Source organism: Nothoprocta perdicaria, unplaced genomic scaffold (genome assembly GCF_003342845.1).
Source record: "Nothoprocta perdicaria isolate Ctin4 unplaced genomic scaffold, notPer1 scaffold_3, whole genome shotgun sequence".
In the NCBI taxonomy this organism is placed as follows: domain Eukaryota; kingdom Metazoa; phylum Chordata; class Aves; order Tinamiformes; family Tinamidae; genus Nothoprocta; species Nothoprocta perdicaria.
This window is the reverse complement of record NW_020455532.1, coordinates 262,655-280,675: the sequence shown is the minus strand read 5'-3', so window position 1 is coordinate 280,675 and position 18,021 is coordinate 262,655. Positions and strand designations below refer to the sequence as shown.

Here is an 18,021-nt window from a genome sequence, read left to right as displayed (position 1 = left end):
ATCTTGGGTTCTGAAGATGTGAGTTAACTACTTAAAYAACATAGCCGGTCGTGTCTGTGTAATCCCTACTGGAAGCAAATTTATAGCACTGATAAGGAAATATAAATATCACATCTATTGAAAGAAAAACTTCCAGACAGGAAACAACATTGTGACCAACTCAGCCAAAGCTTTAAGTATGAAAATAGCTTCAAGCACATGCAGAATTTCACTGTTTTCAGCTATTTTAAGTTGCATGCAGGATTATGTGGGCCAGGATCCTGAAGCTGCAGCCACTGGGCAGCTCAGAGGAGGACACGGATGGTCCAGCAACACAGGCTTGTGCCCGGTGCCCTCCAGCCCGCGCGGCAAGGCTGGCAGCGGCAGCCCTCCCCATGCCCAGCGCGGCACCTCGCTCGCACAGCGCCTTATAACCAGCACCAAAAGGGAAGGTGGCCTGGGGACGGGCCTGTCAACACAAATTATTTGCTCACACAGACAGGTAAGGACTTTTCTACTGACCTGAACTAGGTTAGAGACAAAAATATATGTATAAAAACTGTCAGCAGAGTCCCTGCTTATCAGACAAGAGCAGTAAGAAAACTTCCCAAAAGTATTCCATGACCTTATTTTTCAGTTCCACTGTCATTTTGCCAGTCGCTTAGAGACTGCAGAATAAATTTGGTGCCTAAGCCTCAAAAGCCTGAGGTCTTAGACAACTCTTCAACGAGACACAGGGAACACCCACATTCCTCCTTAAGGTAGGTTATGGCAGTGGATGGGACGGGGCCTGATGCTCCGCTCCGTGGCAGGCTCTGCTTCCAGAGCTGCTTCCAAGGGACGTCCACGTGCTCGGTGCTCCCCAACGGCAGCTCTACACAGAGGCCAAGCAGGGCGCAGATGTGGTCAGCACTTAAATCCTACCCTGTCCCTTAGGGGCCCTTCACAACTGCTGGAGGGAGGCAAAGAGAGGGAAAAAGCAGCCCAAGTGTCCAGGCAGAAATACTCCTCCTGCCATCATGTTCCAGCTGAARCCCTGGTACAGAGGCTGGTAAACAGCAAAATCCAGGAGGGAAAGAAGCTGTTTAAAATGGAAACACTAAGTCCCACCCACCCGGCAGCAGCAAGTCAGGTAATTAGTTCTGCAAGGCTGGCTTAGCAGCTTAGCACGGGCGGCGCAGGGAGGCTTCCCTCTCGTCCTCGATTTTGGAGACTTTCTTTAATTAGCCTCAAGAAAAGGCAGCGTTGCTATCTGAACGATGCACGCCGGGTTATTCATGCAGTTCCCTGCTGCTGCGTGTACCCAGCCAGGCGCTGCRGGCACCTCGTTTCTGGTCGGCCCTCGCTGGCCAGGCTGCGGGCGCCTCGGAGCAGCGGGGAGCGCGACCAAAACCCAAAGAAATGGGGTTTCCAGAGAGCTTAGGGACCAAAGCTGAAGACAAAGAGGGGAGCTTAGAAGTCAGAAAAGATGCAACCAACCGGCTGGAGGGGGGAACAAAGGAAAGCATACTAACAGACAGACTTCATAGTGAGAAAAATAAAAATATTTAGCTAGACCATATATTGATAGGCAAAAGCACGTAAGAAAAATCGAAGTCATCTGTGTACCTAAGCATGAGATTCATCAGCTGCAGRCCTTCACCCTTCAGGAAGCGGTCACGGTTGGAACTCAGCATGAGGCAGGAGCAAAGGGAGTCAAACAGGTTCTCCATCATTTCCTGCTCCTCTGCGGTGCTGGGGTTGTGCCGCTTGAACACCTGCGWGACACAGAGGAGGGCAGGACCCCGGTGGGAAGGCGGCAGGGGGTCCAGCAAGGGGTGTTGGGGACCACGTTGTGCTGCAGCCCCCTGGGCTCCCAGGCCCCGCTCCTGCCCCTGCAGCCCCACTGACCACRGGCAGCACCCAGGGCACCCGAGGGAAAGGAACATTCCCACAAGCAGCAGAACTATCAGGGCCGGGCACAAAGCCCAGAGCCATAAGAGTTACAACAAAATCATTTAACTTCTATGTGCCTCAGCGTTCATATCTGTAAAACAGATTAACCTCGCTAACCACGGTCAATAAGCTCGTGTGGAGGTTACTCAGGCACTTCCCCTCTGCGAAACCTAACGCAGAGCTGGGCTCCAGGACGGAAAGGTCTCCAGGACAGAGCTACACCCAGGATCTGCTCCGCTCCCCCACTGCCAGCCCGTGAGGCTCTTGATGGTAGACAGGGATTTGCAAATTACTCACAGATAACTGCTGAAGCAGCACATCGATCCCATCCAGCTCCCCAAGCAATTCTCTGTTGTCTAGACAGGAGGGGAAAAAAAAAAATGGAGAGAGAAAAATGAAGCTAACTGTCAGATTTTACAGCCATCTAACACTGATACATCAGCAAACAAAATCAATATGGCTTGACAGGGCACAAAAGCTGAGGACAGAGCGAGAGCAAGACAGGGAGAAGGAGAGCGCAGGAATGTGCGAGGCGAAGGCAGGCCGAGGGCAGCAGAGCGCCRAGAGGGCCTGGAACAGGCGGGCTCCTCTCCTCGCAGCGCGGGCGCGTGTCTCACCGTCGTTATTCTGCAGCAGGATCGCCAGCACCTCGCTGCAGTACAGCTTGTTGGCGTCAAAGGGCATCTTAGCCTGGGGTGAAAGAAGCACCGAGAGACCCGTGAGGAGACTTGATGTTTGGCTGCATTTGGAGAATATGTTAATCGGATCACTGCCTGCACGGGCAACATCTAGAATAAACCACAACAACAGCAATTCTGCCGTACGACTCAGTGAGAAACACAGTTATAATTTCGATGAATTCAAGGGTTGGGGGGAGTCAACTGATCCTCCACAGTGTCCTACATAATTAGAGTTGCTGGAATTGGCTCAAAAAGCCTGAGGAAGAAAAGGGCGCAGCTGTTTGCAAGCAAAAACCTCTCTTCTGTCATAATTTTTCCATCACTGTTATATAAATACATGGGCTCACCCCATCCAGAAAGTCTGCACTGCCCCCAGAAACTGAATTCCAGAAAACCATTAACAGTAACCAGCAGCTGCCAAACTTGGACATGAGGACCACAGTGTCACACCTGGAAGAACATGATACAGGGCTGGTCTGCACAGCAGCACAGCTTTCCCTTCACACATTCCTTCTATATTCAAATACAGGAAAAAGTCATTAAGCAAATCACTAGCTAGCTATTTGTGTTCCATTGTTCAAGACAGAAAGGGTAAAAATAGGCCCTGAGCTCTGAACGTGCCATTTGTCACCCACGTGCCCCCTGCCAGGCACTGGGCTACCCACGGCTTGATGGAGCGAAGGCGGCCGCGCGGCCACCGCCGGGCCAATTAGCACAGCCTGCTGCCAGGAAAGGGCACCCGAAGGAACACGGAGTGTGGCAGCATCCAGAAGGCCGCAGCGGACAGGCTCTAAAAATAGGGATCCCTCGGAACGAAAGGCTGCAACTCCCCCGGGGTTAGGGTATGGAAGCAGCGAGGGGGCAGGCGGCAGGTGCCGGGCGCTGCGCAGGGATGAGCGCGAGGGAATGCGCTGAGCTCTGAACGCTGCACAAAGCCGCATTCAGAGCGGCCTCTGTTTGCAGGAGCAAGCTATTAAGCTCCCCATCTGAACTTCTGAGGCAATTCTGACAGGCGGAATGCAATTATGCAACTTGAAATGTAGGCAGAAAATGGAAATTCACATCCTGTGCTGCGTGCCAGATGTCCTTCCTGACTCCTAGACAGAACCTTGATTTTACAATTCATCCTACAGACAGCAGTCAGCATCACAACGCTCCACCCCAATGATGAGATACGGGTTTAATACTAAACACGTGTCTATCAGGGCGAGAGATGCAAAATCTAGCACTGCCAAAAGCAAAGGTTACTGAAGGAGGCTTCATTACTGCTTGTCCCTCCGCAAAGACACGTTCTGAGCGAGGAAAAATGCTGCCGGATTGCCCTTCCCCCAGACACGGCTGAATTAACACAAGAGAACGAAGACACCGCACACACGGAAGCCTTAAACACTCCTGTTCTCTTGCAGCGACTGCAGGACATCGTCTGCGATTATCCTGCCTTCCCAAGTTGAAGTTTTTCAGCAGATGAAAAAAACTGCAAGGCAGAGAGTAGATTTGCACCCAGGACACACCTGCCACCAGGTAGGGGTGTGTGTGTGTGGGGGGGGGGGTGTATATATATACCAAAGGAAACAATTGTATTGTTATCAGCAGTGAGAAATCATAGGCTACTTCYGCTAGCAAGTGTGCAAAGAGCTCAGAGGAACAGCTGCGTGGTTGAAAGACTGCTGAAATGTATTTTGCAGTCCATAAGCCTAAGTGTAAAGATACTTAAGTGCGGAAGCAAAGTCCTAACAAGGCCTTACTAACACAGCTCAGACAGAACCCAGACCTGATCCCTTCTGCTGGTTTACAGTTAACTAAAAGGGACACTTTTCCCTTTGAGCGGTGTTTTGAATTCRCTGTGTTCACAAATCCTGTAGCAACAGACAACCTACAGGAAGCGAAGGAGCCAGTAAGGGCATCGGGCACCGCCCGGGGGCCAGGGCCAGCGCGAGCGCGGTCGCGGGACGGGCTCTCACCTTCAGCCTCTTGAGCAGCCACTGCAGCAGGCCCTGCTGCGCCGCCTCCGTGCACATCTCGGGCCGGAACTCGGCCATGTTCTCCACGATGGCTGCAGAACACACACACAAAACACTCATTTCTGCCCCATCTGCAGCACCTCTGCTTTGCCAGGTCTTCCCCAGGGCTGCGCTGCTCTTTGAGGTTCCTTATCCACCCGCACAGCTGCCCGTGTTGGAGGGCAGCTCGAGCCCGGGGGTACCACCCTGTCTCGGTGTTTTCACCGCCGACACAACCTGTTGTCAGACTGTGCAACACCAGCCTGCTGCAAGGGACTGGGATGTCTCCCCTTTACTCCAGTACACATTTCCACTTCAGAAACCTAAACTACCACGAGCAGATGCTGCACAACAGCAGAAGGAAAGTTCCCTAAATTGTTGCTTCCAGCATCTCCCGCCCTGTCATTCCTCAGACACACAAGGAATCAAAGAAATTACCAACCTGAGCATCTGAAAGGAGTGGATGCTGCTCTGGGCATTAATAATGGAAACACACTGCCAAACACTAACTGTGCTGACATTTAAGACTGGGGAGCACAGGGATAATGACATGCTCTTATAAAATCTAATTTTTTTTACCACCTGAAGGTTAAACGCATTACTAATATATGAACAGCTCTCATAACTGGGTAAGTAGGGTACGTAGATGAATGCAGAGTAAATATATGRTCAGTAAAAGACACTTTTTGGCACAATTCACAATTTCATCTGTATACCCACACCTTTTTGCCTAATCACCCCAGAACAGTTATGCAGAAACACCAGCTCAACAGCWTTTATGTTTTACTGCGAATGAGGTGAAGTTGTGCTTGACTGAAACCCGTATCAGCTTCTCTGCTTCAGTGTCAGCAGTTCGGGAGGGCTGAGGAGGAAGAGAAGCAGAGGGACGACCCAGCCTCCCTTCCTGCAAAACAGGGGCAGGAGGCTGCAGCACAAGCACTTACCGAGCGTGTTGTGGACACCGTCGGCTTCCTCCTTTACACTTTCATCCAGGCGCTCCAAGTTCTGGACCAACAGGGCTACAACCTGGCCCTCCACCTAAATGGCCACGGTGATGAGAACAGAGGAAAGGGGTGGAAAAAAAGGAAAGGAAGGAGGGAGAAAAGGGTGATTGGAAAGGATTAAAATATACGTGTGTGTGTGTGTGTGTGTGTGTGTGTGTTTTATACACGCACACACAGAAAAACCAATAATCACTAGTGAAACTCCCAACAATAACCAATACTGAAACATGACATAGCTAGGAGATATTAACAAACTTGCTCTAAAACCTCAGAGCTAGAGAAGGATTAAAATAAATCCCTCTGAAAACTTTCTAATTAAGAAAAACARTTTCACATGAAACAAAAACATCTGGAGAAAAAATATGCACCCTGTCACASTGTTTTTTGCTGAATCATTCCAACCCATCTGCAACCTTCTTAAGCACTAGACACCACAGCCCACCATGCATTAAGCCGAGCTCTTCTGCCTTCACTTGTTCACTGCTGGGCTACCCCCATTTCTGCAGTATCKTCCACCCTACAGGGTCAATACAGTTGAAGGAACACTGGTCACAGGAGCATATTCGAACCCCAAGCCTAAGCAATCGCCAGCCTTGCCTTTACTACCTAGGGAGCGACTTGCGTGAGCTAATGAATCCCAAACAACGGGTCAACAGCAGGAATGGGAATCTACATTTGCAAGTGAAACTCCAGCCCCTGAATCGAAAATCTAGCACAAGTTGTCTGCTTTTAAACGGGACAGGATACAGCGCGACTGTGGCGAGCTTCCCACCACGAAGCAAGCCCGGGAAGCTGGGACCATCATTCCCATTCAAATCGCTCTCTTTGCAGGCTGAACAACAAAGCCATGGAAAGACACAGGTATTGGCTGCTGGGGAAGGCAATGCCACAATTTTCACAGATAACCTAAAACATTATACCTGCCTTCTCAATGAAGAGGCAAAACAAAAAAGGAGCTATCTAAACATTTCTCACAAGATACGGCTGACCTGTTTCTTTCAGGGAAAAACAAAAGCTGTAAAACTCTGCTATTATCAGTGGGCTGGTGACAGGGAAAACACAGAAAGAACTTCTGTTTGATTTACTATCTCTCACTACATTTTATAGAAAACATCTTCTCTACCAGCTCTTCTCTTCCATTTCATTCACCCAGCAATCTTTCCATCAGGGACAGTAATTAAGAACAGCCCTGAGGCCATCTGGAGAAACTCAGCTCAAGGCCACTGTAATTAACCTTTGGAAGGCAACATTATAGTGACTGGACTGGAAGGATTGTAGCAGAAAAAACAGCCTTCTCTCCCCCATCTTCTACAAGCAGAACAAACAAAAGGAACCCCATAATTTCCTGTCCTTCAATTGCAGTCGAGCAGTAACAGAAGCAGACTCTGAASGAGTCACAAATGCAGCAGTTCTGCAGCAGGGGCTGCCCCGAGGGAGAGCAGAGGTGGCTGCGCTCTCCCCATTTCAGGGAGAGCACCCTCCCCGTTTCGGGCGCTCTCCGAGTCCAASAGCGGAAGGCACCAGCACAAACACCAAGAGAAGAGGATGTCGGCGGACATGGAACACAAGAGGCCCCCAGGATATGTGAACTGGGGGTGATACTGGTACCACGGGGAGGCCACAAGAGTTTGCACTTACCAGAGCGTCTATGAGGACCTCAGCTCCTTCCTCACTCTCATGGAGAGTATCGATATCAGTCAGCTCTTGCAGCAGGTCCACCACAGCTATGGAGACATGTGCAAGGCGTTAAGGACGACCACGGATGCCACAGCTGCACTTCTCCGCTGCCAGGGCAGCGTGTCCCACCAGGACCACGGGCTGTGGGGCGCTGTGGAGCGCTCAGCACCGAGAGCTGGGGCTGACAAACAGCCCCGTGCATGCCGTGTCCCGCTGCTCTAACACTGTTCCACAACATTTGCTTTGTGACACTTTTAAAACAACTATTCTAGCGTTGGAGCAACCAGTTACCATCTTGCATGACCAAGCTGGAACACGGGCACTGAGAACTGCAGCACAGTAACGTGCTCTGGGCATTAGCCCCTCAGCATCAGCCCTGCCGCGGCCGTGCAGCGCGAGCCTAACGAGGCCGCYGCACGGGGCCATAACCCCGTTCTGCCCAGCCCAATTAGGGCAGCAGGCTCCTGTGAGCACATACCCCCCAGGAGCAGCACAGCTTCTGCCAGGCCAATTTTCACTCATTAACACCGGGCTGCCTAACACACGGTTCCCTTGACTGCTACCCAGCTCTCCTGTACGACGAGACATATTCTCTCTCATTAGCCCCACTTTCTTATTTTCACAGACACTCTGATCAATCTTCCTCAATTCCCATGGGGTGGAGCAGGATATGCAGTTTTCACCACATACTGTATGGTAATTTTGTGATGAATCTTTAAAATTCACAGCTAACAAGCCAGCCTCCCAGGTCTCCTATTTGTGCATTTGCTCAGGCACACAAGTAGCAATAATAAAGCTATTTTAATGCAGCTATTTTTAATAAGGTTACAGTCCTGACTTATCTAGTCTCCCAAAATCCTGTAATAAAGCTGCCTGCTGCAACCCCAAGCTAAGGTATATGCAGGTCCCGCAGAGCACGGCCACGGCGGCCCTTAGCAGGGCTGGGCACCAYGGACACCAGCACAACCCGCATCGCCCAGCAGAGCCCAACTTGTCCCCTCCTGCACAGCCGCTCACCCCGGTGCAGGGATGCAGCTCAAAGGGCTCACGGCACACTCCTCAAAGCAAGCCAGGGCATTATTCAATGGACAAGAGAAAACCACCTGCCACACGTTTATTCTGCAAGGAGTCGCATCTGTCAACTATGAAAAATCACGTGTTGGTATTCCTTTGGGAGAACTCATGCTAAGCTTTTCCCATTGAGTTTTAAGGAGAAATCAACGGGAAACCTGAGCAGTGCCCCGTTTTGTGGCTCACCTACACGCTTCATTCCAAGAGAGCTTCTATTCTGCAACTGAGCAGCAGCAGMGCCCTAAGAAAGGCAGGACTAGCAGCCCTGTCCTGGCTCCAACATATCCAAAAATACATCAACAGTTTTATAACATTTTTTCCCCAAAGCATGGTTCACAGGTCAAAACTCCCCCCTACAGTAACTGACAAGCAAGCTGCAAACCAATCTGAAAATGCTGACAAAAGCTCAACAGCAGCCTCGGCCTTTGGACACGGCTCTTCCCGGCTGCAGCCCAATCCTCTGCACTCYAGCTCCTAGGGGTGCTCCAAACCTCTCCAACCAGCACAGGCAAAGTTGTCCACAGCCTGTTTGCCCCAAGTGACGAATTCGAGACAACCTCTCAACACCACACACGGGACACACAGGGCCTGCAGTATCTAGCAAGAATAAAAAACCAGGATAACCGAAGCTAGTTAATATAACAGGTGATTTACACTTTAAAATAGCAAATCGTTAACAAACATTTACTTGAGAATAATTTCCATTATAGATCACAGATAAGGCAAGCAGCAGCCTTTGCTGTTTTGCAGAAATCAGCATTCTACCAAGGTTAATTTAGCCGCAAGTCAAAGGAGCCAAGCACGTAGTGGTTTGTAATGGGGACTGCTATGCAGTAAAATATTTTTATGCTTTGTTTTTTTATATTCTAATCACTGCACACTCAGAAAGAATGAATTATAGTTTCTCTAATACACAGACCTACATGGAAAAAAGTTTTGTTTTTAATCAGAGTCCTGCATCAGAACACACTCAAAAGCAGCCAAGTGCCACCCACCTCTTCACAGAGAGTACAAGGAAGTCAAGAATTTAATGATTTTCCCAGTTCAYGATGGGATGAAACAGTAAAAGGAAGAGCGGCGAGAAGCCCCAAGCCCGTGACACCTCCTTGTTCCGTGCACTCCCTCACACTGCCAGGAACACGAGACCCGTCCAACCCGAGCAAGACGGTTCACTTTCATCTACCGTGTAATATTTAAAAGCAACTCAGATCCAGCTCTATTTTTAAAGACTTTGCACAGTAGTTAGGCAAATATATATCTATTTATCAGACAAAGTCAGCAAAATAGAAAACGATGCTGTCCTTGTTCAGGATTACCTAAGTCTTTAACACACAGCACAGGCTGAAAACCCTCCAGYAGGACCTTCAGAGAAGCAAGAGGCAGCTGCACACAGGACTCGGGCTCAGCAAAGCCGGAGCTGGTTCATCACAGAAACACCCCTGGATGCTCCCATAACCCGGGCACTACCCACCCACTAACAAGCTTTGAGAAGACTAATCTCAGTACATGAACACATGAAGAAGTTATTTCAGTGAGAAATGAGGGTGTAAAAGYACAGGGAGCTAGTTCCTGGCTGAAAAGAGAAGACAACCTAGCTCTCAGTGACAGAGGAGCGAGCAATTTTCCTTTCACTGGGGACAACTCAAGGTAAAAGCTTACAGCAAGCTGGGTCTATGTGCTACAAAGCCAATGTCCTCATTTCTCCTGTGCTGCTCAGCTATCCATAATCTAACACAGCCACTCAAACCTAGATGAAAAGTTCATAAACCAAAAAGCAGAAAACCACCAGTGAAACAAATCAGAATCAATATTCCTTGAACAGAGGAGGCTTTCACTCGAAAAGGGACATGAATTCAGTGTGATGGGAAGAGAAAACCATGTAGAGCAGTGTCCAGGACTAGGATACAAGCGATTAGACCTGTCTGTACAGAGCCTCCCGCAGTGGCCGCGCGGCCGGTCAAGGATATCGGTGTTGTCATGTCCGAGCAGCCCGAGCAGCGACTGCACCGCGTTGAGCTCCACCAGCAGGTGGTACAGGTCCGGCATCGTGGCTATCACGTGCATCTCCTGAATGATGTCATTTAGATCCAGCTCCGATTCCATGAACCTAGAGCAGGGCAAACACTGTTAACCAAGAGGCAACAAACACAAAACCTGATTTATTTCGTGTGCTCCCAACACGCAAAGAGCTAACTAGGATTTTGGTGTTGAATCTTCACAGGACAAAACTTATACACGATAGCAAGAATTAGAAACCAGAACTTTTCCAACCATTGCTTGCTATTTTCTTCTCCACGCTGCAGCTGGAGCTGCTAGTGACACATGCAATATGGCAGAAGATGTCACTTGCAATAACCCCCTTTTTAAGTATCAAAGTTAGTTTCAAATACAGTTGATAAGTAATACATTGCATTAGCTGCTGTTACATAAGTGCAACACAACCTAAAACATCCGTACACRCAATTAACTAGTTTCAGTCCCAAATCAAGCAAAGGAAGAAGGGGCAACAGAGYGGGGCCGAACGTGTTCTTACTTCTCCGGGTTGTCAGGGAACTTGATCCGCAGCTCCTGGTTCTTGTAAGACCTCTTCTCAAAGGTGAGAATCATCTTTTTCACTGAACTTTCATCCAAAGGTTCCTCCTAATCAAATTGCAAAACACAGAACTTAGCATTTGGATGGCTGGAGCAATTTCCTGGCAAAAAGCAAAAGAATAATCAATATTCTGGATGTGATAAGACTGTACAGGCCCAGATCCATTAGGGATAGAGCAAGGAACAAATTGCAATCACTGGAGGTCTCGCTGCAGAAAGCTGACAAAGCTCATACACCATTGCCATTCGTTTATTGATTTGCTCCAACCCGGATCAGAGCAAGTTCCCCAGAGCACACCCTGTAAATCGGGTTTTTCTGAGTCAGGGGTTACCAGCTGAAGGTTCTTTGTGACAGGACCATTGCGCTCTGGAACTTTTTGGTGCCACCTTCYCCACCTCTGCAAGCAGCTCAGCTCAGCTATGTTACAATCACTATTACTAAAAGACCGTCCTCACCTCAACCTTAGCTACATATCTCCAAATCAGGGTTAAATCACAAGTTCCTCCTGCTCCCGAGGATTGTTTGATTAGCGGCTAAGCACCTAAGCTGCCTTTTGCACAAGCTAAAATTCGAATTCCTCCAGCAGTGCCCATTGCAATAATAATGCCAGTCAATATGATGCGAGGCTTCTGCAGTCATGGGATTTCCCTTTCTCCCCTCTAATCTGCCCTGGCCCTCRGCAGCCCATGTCACCGGCCCATTCAGGTGATCAATGCCATATCCCCAAACTATATTCTTTCTACAATGGAATTTCAATCCACACAGACACTGTCACAGATGCTGGCACTGTAGCCTTTATTTTATTTGATTCTCTGCTTTAATAAATTCCATTATACTACATCCAGCACAGTTAGCTTAAATACAAGGTATAGATCAATGTCCAGTGTTAGAAGTGTCCCACAGATCATCTTTCTTCCATCAGATTTACTGATATAAGAACCTCTGAAATAAARAGCATTTGGAAGGCACCTACATGAACTACGCTTCAAAACACAAACACGAGGCTCTGTTCTGAAGAACCCTGGCACTTCTATCACGTAAACACCCGGAGGAGCAGACTGCACCAGACAGACACCGGGGAGCCGCGCTGTGGGGGGCAACGCGTRGCTCCGGCCATCCGTCCTGCAGCTCCAATGCCAAGGAAATCCCGTAGGATCTTTCACAGCCATCAGCAATAACTGCAATGGCAATAGCTCAACAGCAAAAAAAAAAAAAAAACAGGGGAGATTTGGGAAACGGATGCTAGCAATACTGTATACAAAGGTTAATGATATTTTACAAACCCACATGATTCTGCARTGGCAAATATCACTTGTTTTATCATCAAACGGGACTCAGCAGCAGGAAGCAAATATCTTCTAGATTTATCCCAATCCACGTGTCACATTTATAAAGCGATCTTTTCCCCGGCCCTTGGCAGAAAGGCCAGCGCTGCATTGGATTTCTGTCTCCAAGGCTTGAAATCATTTACCCTTGCCAGCTGCTACCCCCTGCTCTGACCCGAGCCCTTTCCTCTCCAGAAGGAGGTTGGTTTATTTGCTGCTGCTGCTCAGCTAGGAGGAGGGAGGGAGAAGCTGGAGGGCTGAATGTGCTGATGAGAACAACAGAAAACTAATTAGAATACAGAAGCTATTTCCTAACCACAAATCTTAGGTGATTAGGTATTCCTAGCATAAAATAGATTAGGTTTAAAATAAATAAATAACTTTAACATCCCTTTCTCTCTTTAAATCCTCAGAGGATACATTGGGGAAGCCCTATTTTAAATTAGGGAATAATCTACAGGGCAAAAGAGTAAAACCACATCCTCACACTGCACGTGACGTGAAAGCGCTCAGTTAGCCTCATTGTCCAAACAGAATGAAATGTAAATCACGAAGAAGTAATTTAGTTATTGCTTATTTCTAACTGTCAATATACTTCTCAAATATTTTCTCCTTTTCCCTCCAATTATTCATAGCGAGAGAAATATAATGACAGGTAAAAATAGGAAGAGTTTTGTACTGGCATTCCCCGGTCAGTACAACCGGGTAAAGGGACAACTCTCAGTGCAAACACGTACAGACAATTTCTTTTCCTTCTTAAGGGCTAGTCTATGACGAAGAAATTCCTTTGAACAAAGGGCAACTGTTCTCTCCAGCTGCCCCTCTCACGCGACRCCAGCGACTTACCTCTTCGTCCTCCTCCTCTCCATCCCTCTCCATTATCTGGATAAGCTTCTTCTTCTCCTCCTCGGTTTCATCCAGCACAGTAGCCTCCTCTTCTCGGTGGCGACTGTGTTCCCGGGCACTGGCTTGTTTCCTCCKCGCTTTGATCTCCTCCTCCTCTTCATCCCGGGGTCTTTTTGTCCCTCTGTTAGGCTAAGGGCAGAAATACGAGGTGAATGACTGGAGACCCGGGCTGGCCTTGCAGGTCAGAGCCCCCGGCCACCTCCCACGGAAACTCACCCAGGGTGTGCAAAGGGACTGATCACGTTTGTGCTGAACTACTCCGAAAACGGGAAGAGAAGTTAATTCAGCAGAGCAGAACCAAGGGGGAGTAACTATGCCCACATCCTACCTCCTTCCATCCATGAACATCATTTGTGGGAAAAATATCTTCATAGTGGAAAAAACACCAGGATCTCAAAGACAAGGAGCACCCAAACCAAGCTGACCTCTCATCAGATAACAGGCGAGCTACACTGGAAATCAGGGATCCCAAAACAACTCAGACAACCGAGACAGCTCCTTGTTTTACAAGCACCAGACCAATTACTTAAGCATATGGAAGCCCAAGACAAACGGAATTCAACACATGGAGCRTAGGGAGTGGACAAGTTTATGGAAAATTCCTGTTGTCCCCCTTTCCCCAACACCTCCGCTGCRCTGCCCATGAGCTGCCCACCGTGCCGGCAGGATCAGAGCCCACAGATCGGGGTGCTGCAGGACACGGACGTTCTGCTTCCCGCAGCTCCGCACAGGCTGGAACCCACTTCAGCAGTGCAGCTCCCTTCACGGTTTGCTTAGAACAGCCTATTATTTTATTTGACAATTTCTAATTAATCAGCAAAATCAAAGGTCACTTGCCAGGGACAAAAAAAAAAAAGTGGAGTAAACCTCATCCCATATTTTAATTGAGGTAGAAAAGCATGAAATTGTTTTTCCAGTGCAAGTGTTTGCATTGGAAGAAACCACTCTCCTCCTCCACAACCGCAAGGATGCAAAATTTGGTCTCCTTGGGGCTAGCAAGCCCACGGAAGCCGCCTGCTACCTGCACGAAACCAGGGCTCCTCCAAGACCAGCCCGAGCGCCCAGGGACACGAGGATGAACACCCTAACCTGTGCCAGCCGCTGACAGCACCTGGCCGAAGAGGCCACAACCTCCCTAGATCTAAGGCTCCTCCAACCCGGTTCCCAAAGTATTTCCTGGGGGAAGACCCAACTTTCCTGCTTTGCGAGTCCCTCTGTCCACAATAAACCCCCATGGCCCTTCTGTGGAGGCGAGGCCGGTGCTTTATGGCACTTTGGCCTCGGCTGTGCTGAAGCAGCGCGGGCGCACGCGGTGACGCCGCGAGCTGGGAGCCCCCGGGGCACCCGATCTGCCGGGATCCCGAGGGATTCCCGCCGCGATCCCGATGGAAGCTGCGTGCTGCAGAGCGGTGAGCGCTGCCTCTCTGCACAGGGCTGGAGAGCATTTCTGCAGTTATTTATTTTAATATAAATGAGAATCATCCAGCAACTGAAAACACAGCTCTCCAGACCGAGAGATATAACCGCCTGTAAAACACCAAAGAGCACTCGAAGCTTTAAATACAAGGACAGGAAAAGAGGAGAGCAGGCTGAGCAACATCAYGCTGTATTTTCAGAGCATCAGCGCTGTCAACACGTTGGGCAAGAAACAGAATCCAGGTTTTTGCTACGCAGGATCATAAAAATTCAGGGAACAAACGAGCGCAAAGCYGCTTGCTGCAGGCAGCCCCGCTCGGAGCGCAGCCCTGTCCTGTTCCCGCTGCCACCTCCGTTATGGGTGGCACCTTCCCAACTTCGCCCCTCCCGAGCGCTCCCAAAGCGGCTGCTGAGCTCCCACCTCGACACCATGAACCTCCACGGCCCGGGGACCCTCTGTAAGGGAGGGCACCTACAGCACCACGGCCCGGGGACCCTCTGCAAGGGAGGGCACCTACAGCACCATGGCCTGGGGACCCTCTGCAAGGGAGGGCACCTACAGCACCACGGCCCGGGGACCCTCTACATGAGAGGGCACCTACAGCACCACGGCCTGGGGACCCTCTGCCAAGGCACCTGTGTGGAGGGGGCTGTGTACTTGTTGAAACAGACCTCACTACGAGAGCTCTGGGCACTGCCGGGGGGCAGCCCACGCGCCCTCCCCCCCACAGTATTTAGGAGCCACCCGCTACATCCTCAGTCACCTTTCACGGATGCTGAAGGCTACAGAGACGGACGCCAGCCGCAGAAGAGCCCGGACGCTCCCAGGAGACAGGGCTGCAGCCGGGCCCGGCCGCTCCTCCCGGGCGCTCCCGGCCGCCCCGCGGGACCCCGGCTCTGCCCACGGCACCGCACGGGTCCCGCCGAGGGGACACCTGCATCCCTGGAGCAGGATCTAAATTAAAACCCCACCGCGAAGCCGCTCCACTCCCCTCGAGYGCGCAGTCTACACTATCACAATTTGCAATCTGTTTCCAACTCAATTATTGTCTCCTTTTTTGCATTATGTATTGTTGGGGGAGGAAGCTCCTATAATACATAATAGAAGTCATTATGATAAATTATGAAAATGCCCAGCATGCGATTATTAATGCTGCCAACACATCGGCAATAGACAGTAATTGAATTCCCAGGTAAACTTTATTAAGCARGCATTAAGGTTCCTCCTTCAGTTATTGATGTTATGCTAGACCTTACTAAAAATATTGCATTAATAAAAGAAGCAAAAAAACAGCTTTAATAAAAAGAAATCAAGGCATAAGTAAAGAGCTGTGTTTCTGCTCATTGCCCCAAGACGCACAGCCAGGAACAAGCGGCTCAAGACCAACACTGAACTCGCCGGTGCTTCCTCTCCCGGCACCCTTTCCCTGCTTCCCAATGGTCCCGGGACAGCACGGACAYGTCTCACCACGCACAGACACCCACGGCAGCCCCACGGCCTCGCTCACCTACCCGGGCTGGGACTTTCCGGCACAGAACGCCAAGTTAATCACGTTTAATCAACAAACATTTATCATTTTCTTCCTGTCTTGGCTGTGCTAAGGGGAATTTTATTGGAAGCTGGAAGTATGCAAGAAAAACGTTTTTAATTAGTTCAGCTTAATTCTGTGCTTATTGAATGCAGTTCATTCACAGCGAATTATTCTGTAGAGATTCCACTTCAATCCAACACTGGTATCACCAAGCAAAACTCGGCCAATGGAAGCGCTACAACAGCGGCCACCGGCACCACCGCACACTGACACCCACAGAATGTGACACCAGAAACAAGGGGTGCCCCCGGGCACAGGCTCCCTCCGCGCCCGCCTCGGGCTCGCTGGGTTCCAGCGCCCTGTTCCCGGTCCTGTCGCTGCAATTCGGAGCTCGGGGCAGCAGATCCTGCCGGGGAAACCGGGGCYTCTGTCCCCTTGCTGGGGCAGGAGGGCAGCCCTCCCTCGGCCGGCCCCATTTGCCTCCTCAAYGGGTCAGGGCCTCGCACCCTTGGGCCGCGATTCCACGTGAGGTTAAGTAGCAGCYGGAGGGGTGCCGCTGGAGCCCGGGGGCTCCCCCACCACCCGCTCCCCCAGGAGCCCCGTTACCGCCGAGCCCGGGAACCGTTTGTTAACAAGATCCCTATACACCTGCAGAGCGATCGGGAGCGCATYGCAGCCGGGGCGACCTGCTCACGGGAGCCTCCGAGAGAACGCCCCGGGAGCTGCCAACTGGGACGCTCGAGAGCGGACCCAGATCCCCCGGGTCCCTTCGCTGCCTTCTTGGTGCTGCTGTGACGAGCCCGGCTCCTCYCAGCCCTCTCGCTCGCTGCCGTGCTGCTGAAACACGGCGCTTTCAGCYGGCACAGGACCTAGAGGAGCATCGCAGGGAAAACCCACACTCTTCCCGGAGCTCCAAAGCCGAGCACGAGCCAGGGCAAACGGGGAGGACRGGGCACTGCAGCTGGGGACACAGCTCATGACTTGGAGTGTAAAACGCTTCCTCTCCTCTTCACCTTCTCATTGTGCAGGGCACCTAAGCCCCCCAGCAGCCTGGCACTGTGCAGAACACCTGGACAAGGCAGGCACGAGAAAACACAACCCGAAACGTCACTTTCCGYGGTAAATTAGAGCTTGCTATTGCTGCAGCTGCTTCATTTTGAACAGATGCAACAGCAGACGAGCCAGCTGAGAGCTGCCAAAAGCTTTCAAAGGACAAAGTATTTTATGAACTAAAATCCCCCCCAAAGAAAGAAAGAAAAAGACAAAAGGGGTGAGGCAGCTCAGGGCTGCGCTGCCACGGAGCGGGACCCCGCCAGCGGACATGGGCAGTGCCAGTGGGACGGGCACGTTATGGATCCGTCCGCGGAGCGTCGGTGCCGGCGGGGACGGGACCCGGATCCCCCCAGGCTGCCCCTGGGCTGCCCATTGCCGGCTACGCTGAGCGCGGCGCGAAGAGGGAACACGGCCCCGAGACGCGGGCAGGGCACGGATGCGGAGCACGGCGGGACCGCGGAGGCGGCCGGGAGACACCGTCCCCCGCGACGCGGTCCCCACTGCGGTGTCGGGCACCGGGCCCGTGCCACGGGAAACCACGGCACCAAACGCGCCGAAGCCACCCGAGCCACCGCGGGAACCGTCCCGGTCCCAGCACGAGGGGCGGCCACGGGGGCTTCGCACTTCCACAGACACAAAAATAAGGAATAAACGCAGCTGAAACATGTTAAAAGCAAGATTAAGTAAATGAGTTGCACGCTGCTTTCCTTTTCCGCTTTTCAAGTGTGAACTGCACCACAACACTTGGGCAGCCGGGGCGGAGGAGACCGATACGGGGGGGCAGAAGTGGCCGCTCCCGGTGACACCGGGCGGGGAACCCCCGGGGGCGCCGGGACGCGCGGGGGGGGCA

General features: G+C 51.0%; 1 protein-coding gene across 1 annotated transcript in view; it reads right to left on the bottom strand.

Moving 5' to 3' along the window:
• CTNNBL1 (catenin beta like 1) overlaps positions 1-18,021 on the bottom strand; it is a 39,677-nt gene that overhangs the window by 21,194 nt on the left and 462 nt on the right. Inside the window, exons 2-10 of the mRNA XM_026042141.1 lie at positions 13,111-13,299; positions 10,880-10,986; positions 10,314-10,453; positions 7,237-7,334; positions 5,539-5,632; positions 4,556-4,647; positions 2,532-2,604; positions 2,212-2,270; positions 1,588-1,736 (exon numbers count right to left, since the gene is read on the bottom strand). Of these exons, the coding sequence (XP_025897926.1) occupies positions 1,588-1,736; positions 2,212-2,270; positions 2,532-2,604; positions 4,556-4,647; positions 5,539-5,632; positions 7,237-7,334; positions 10,314-10,453; positions 10,880-10,986; positions 13,111-13,299 (1,001 nt within the window). The remainder of the gene's footprint in view (positions 1-1,587; positions 1,737-2,211; positions 2,271-2,531; positions 2,605-4,555; positions 4,648-5,538; positions 5,633-7,236; positions 7,335-10,313; positions 10,454-10,879; positions 10,987-13,110; positions 13,300-18,021) is intronic.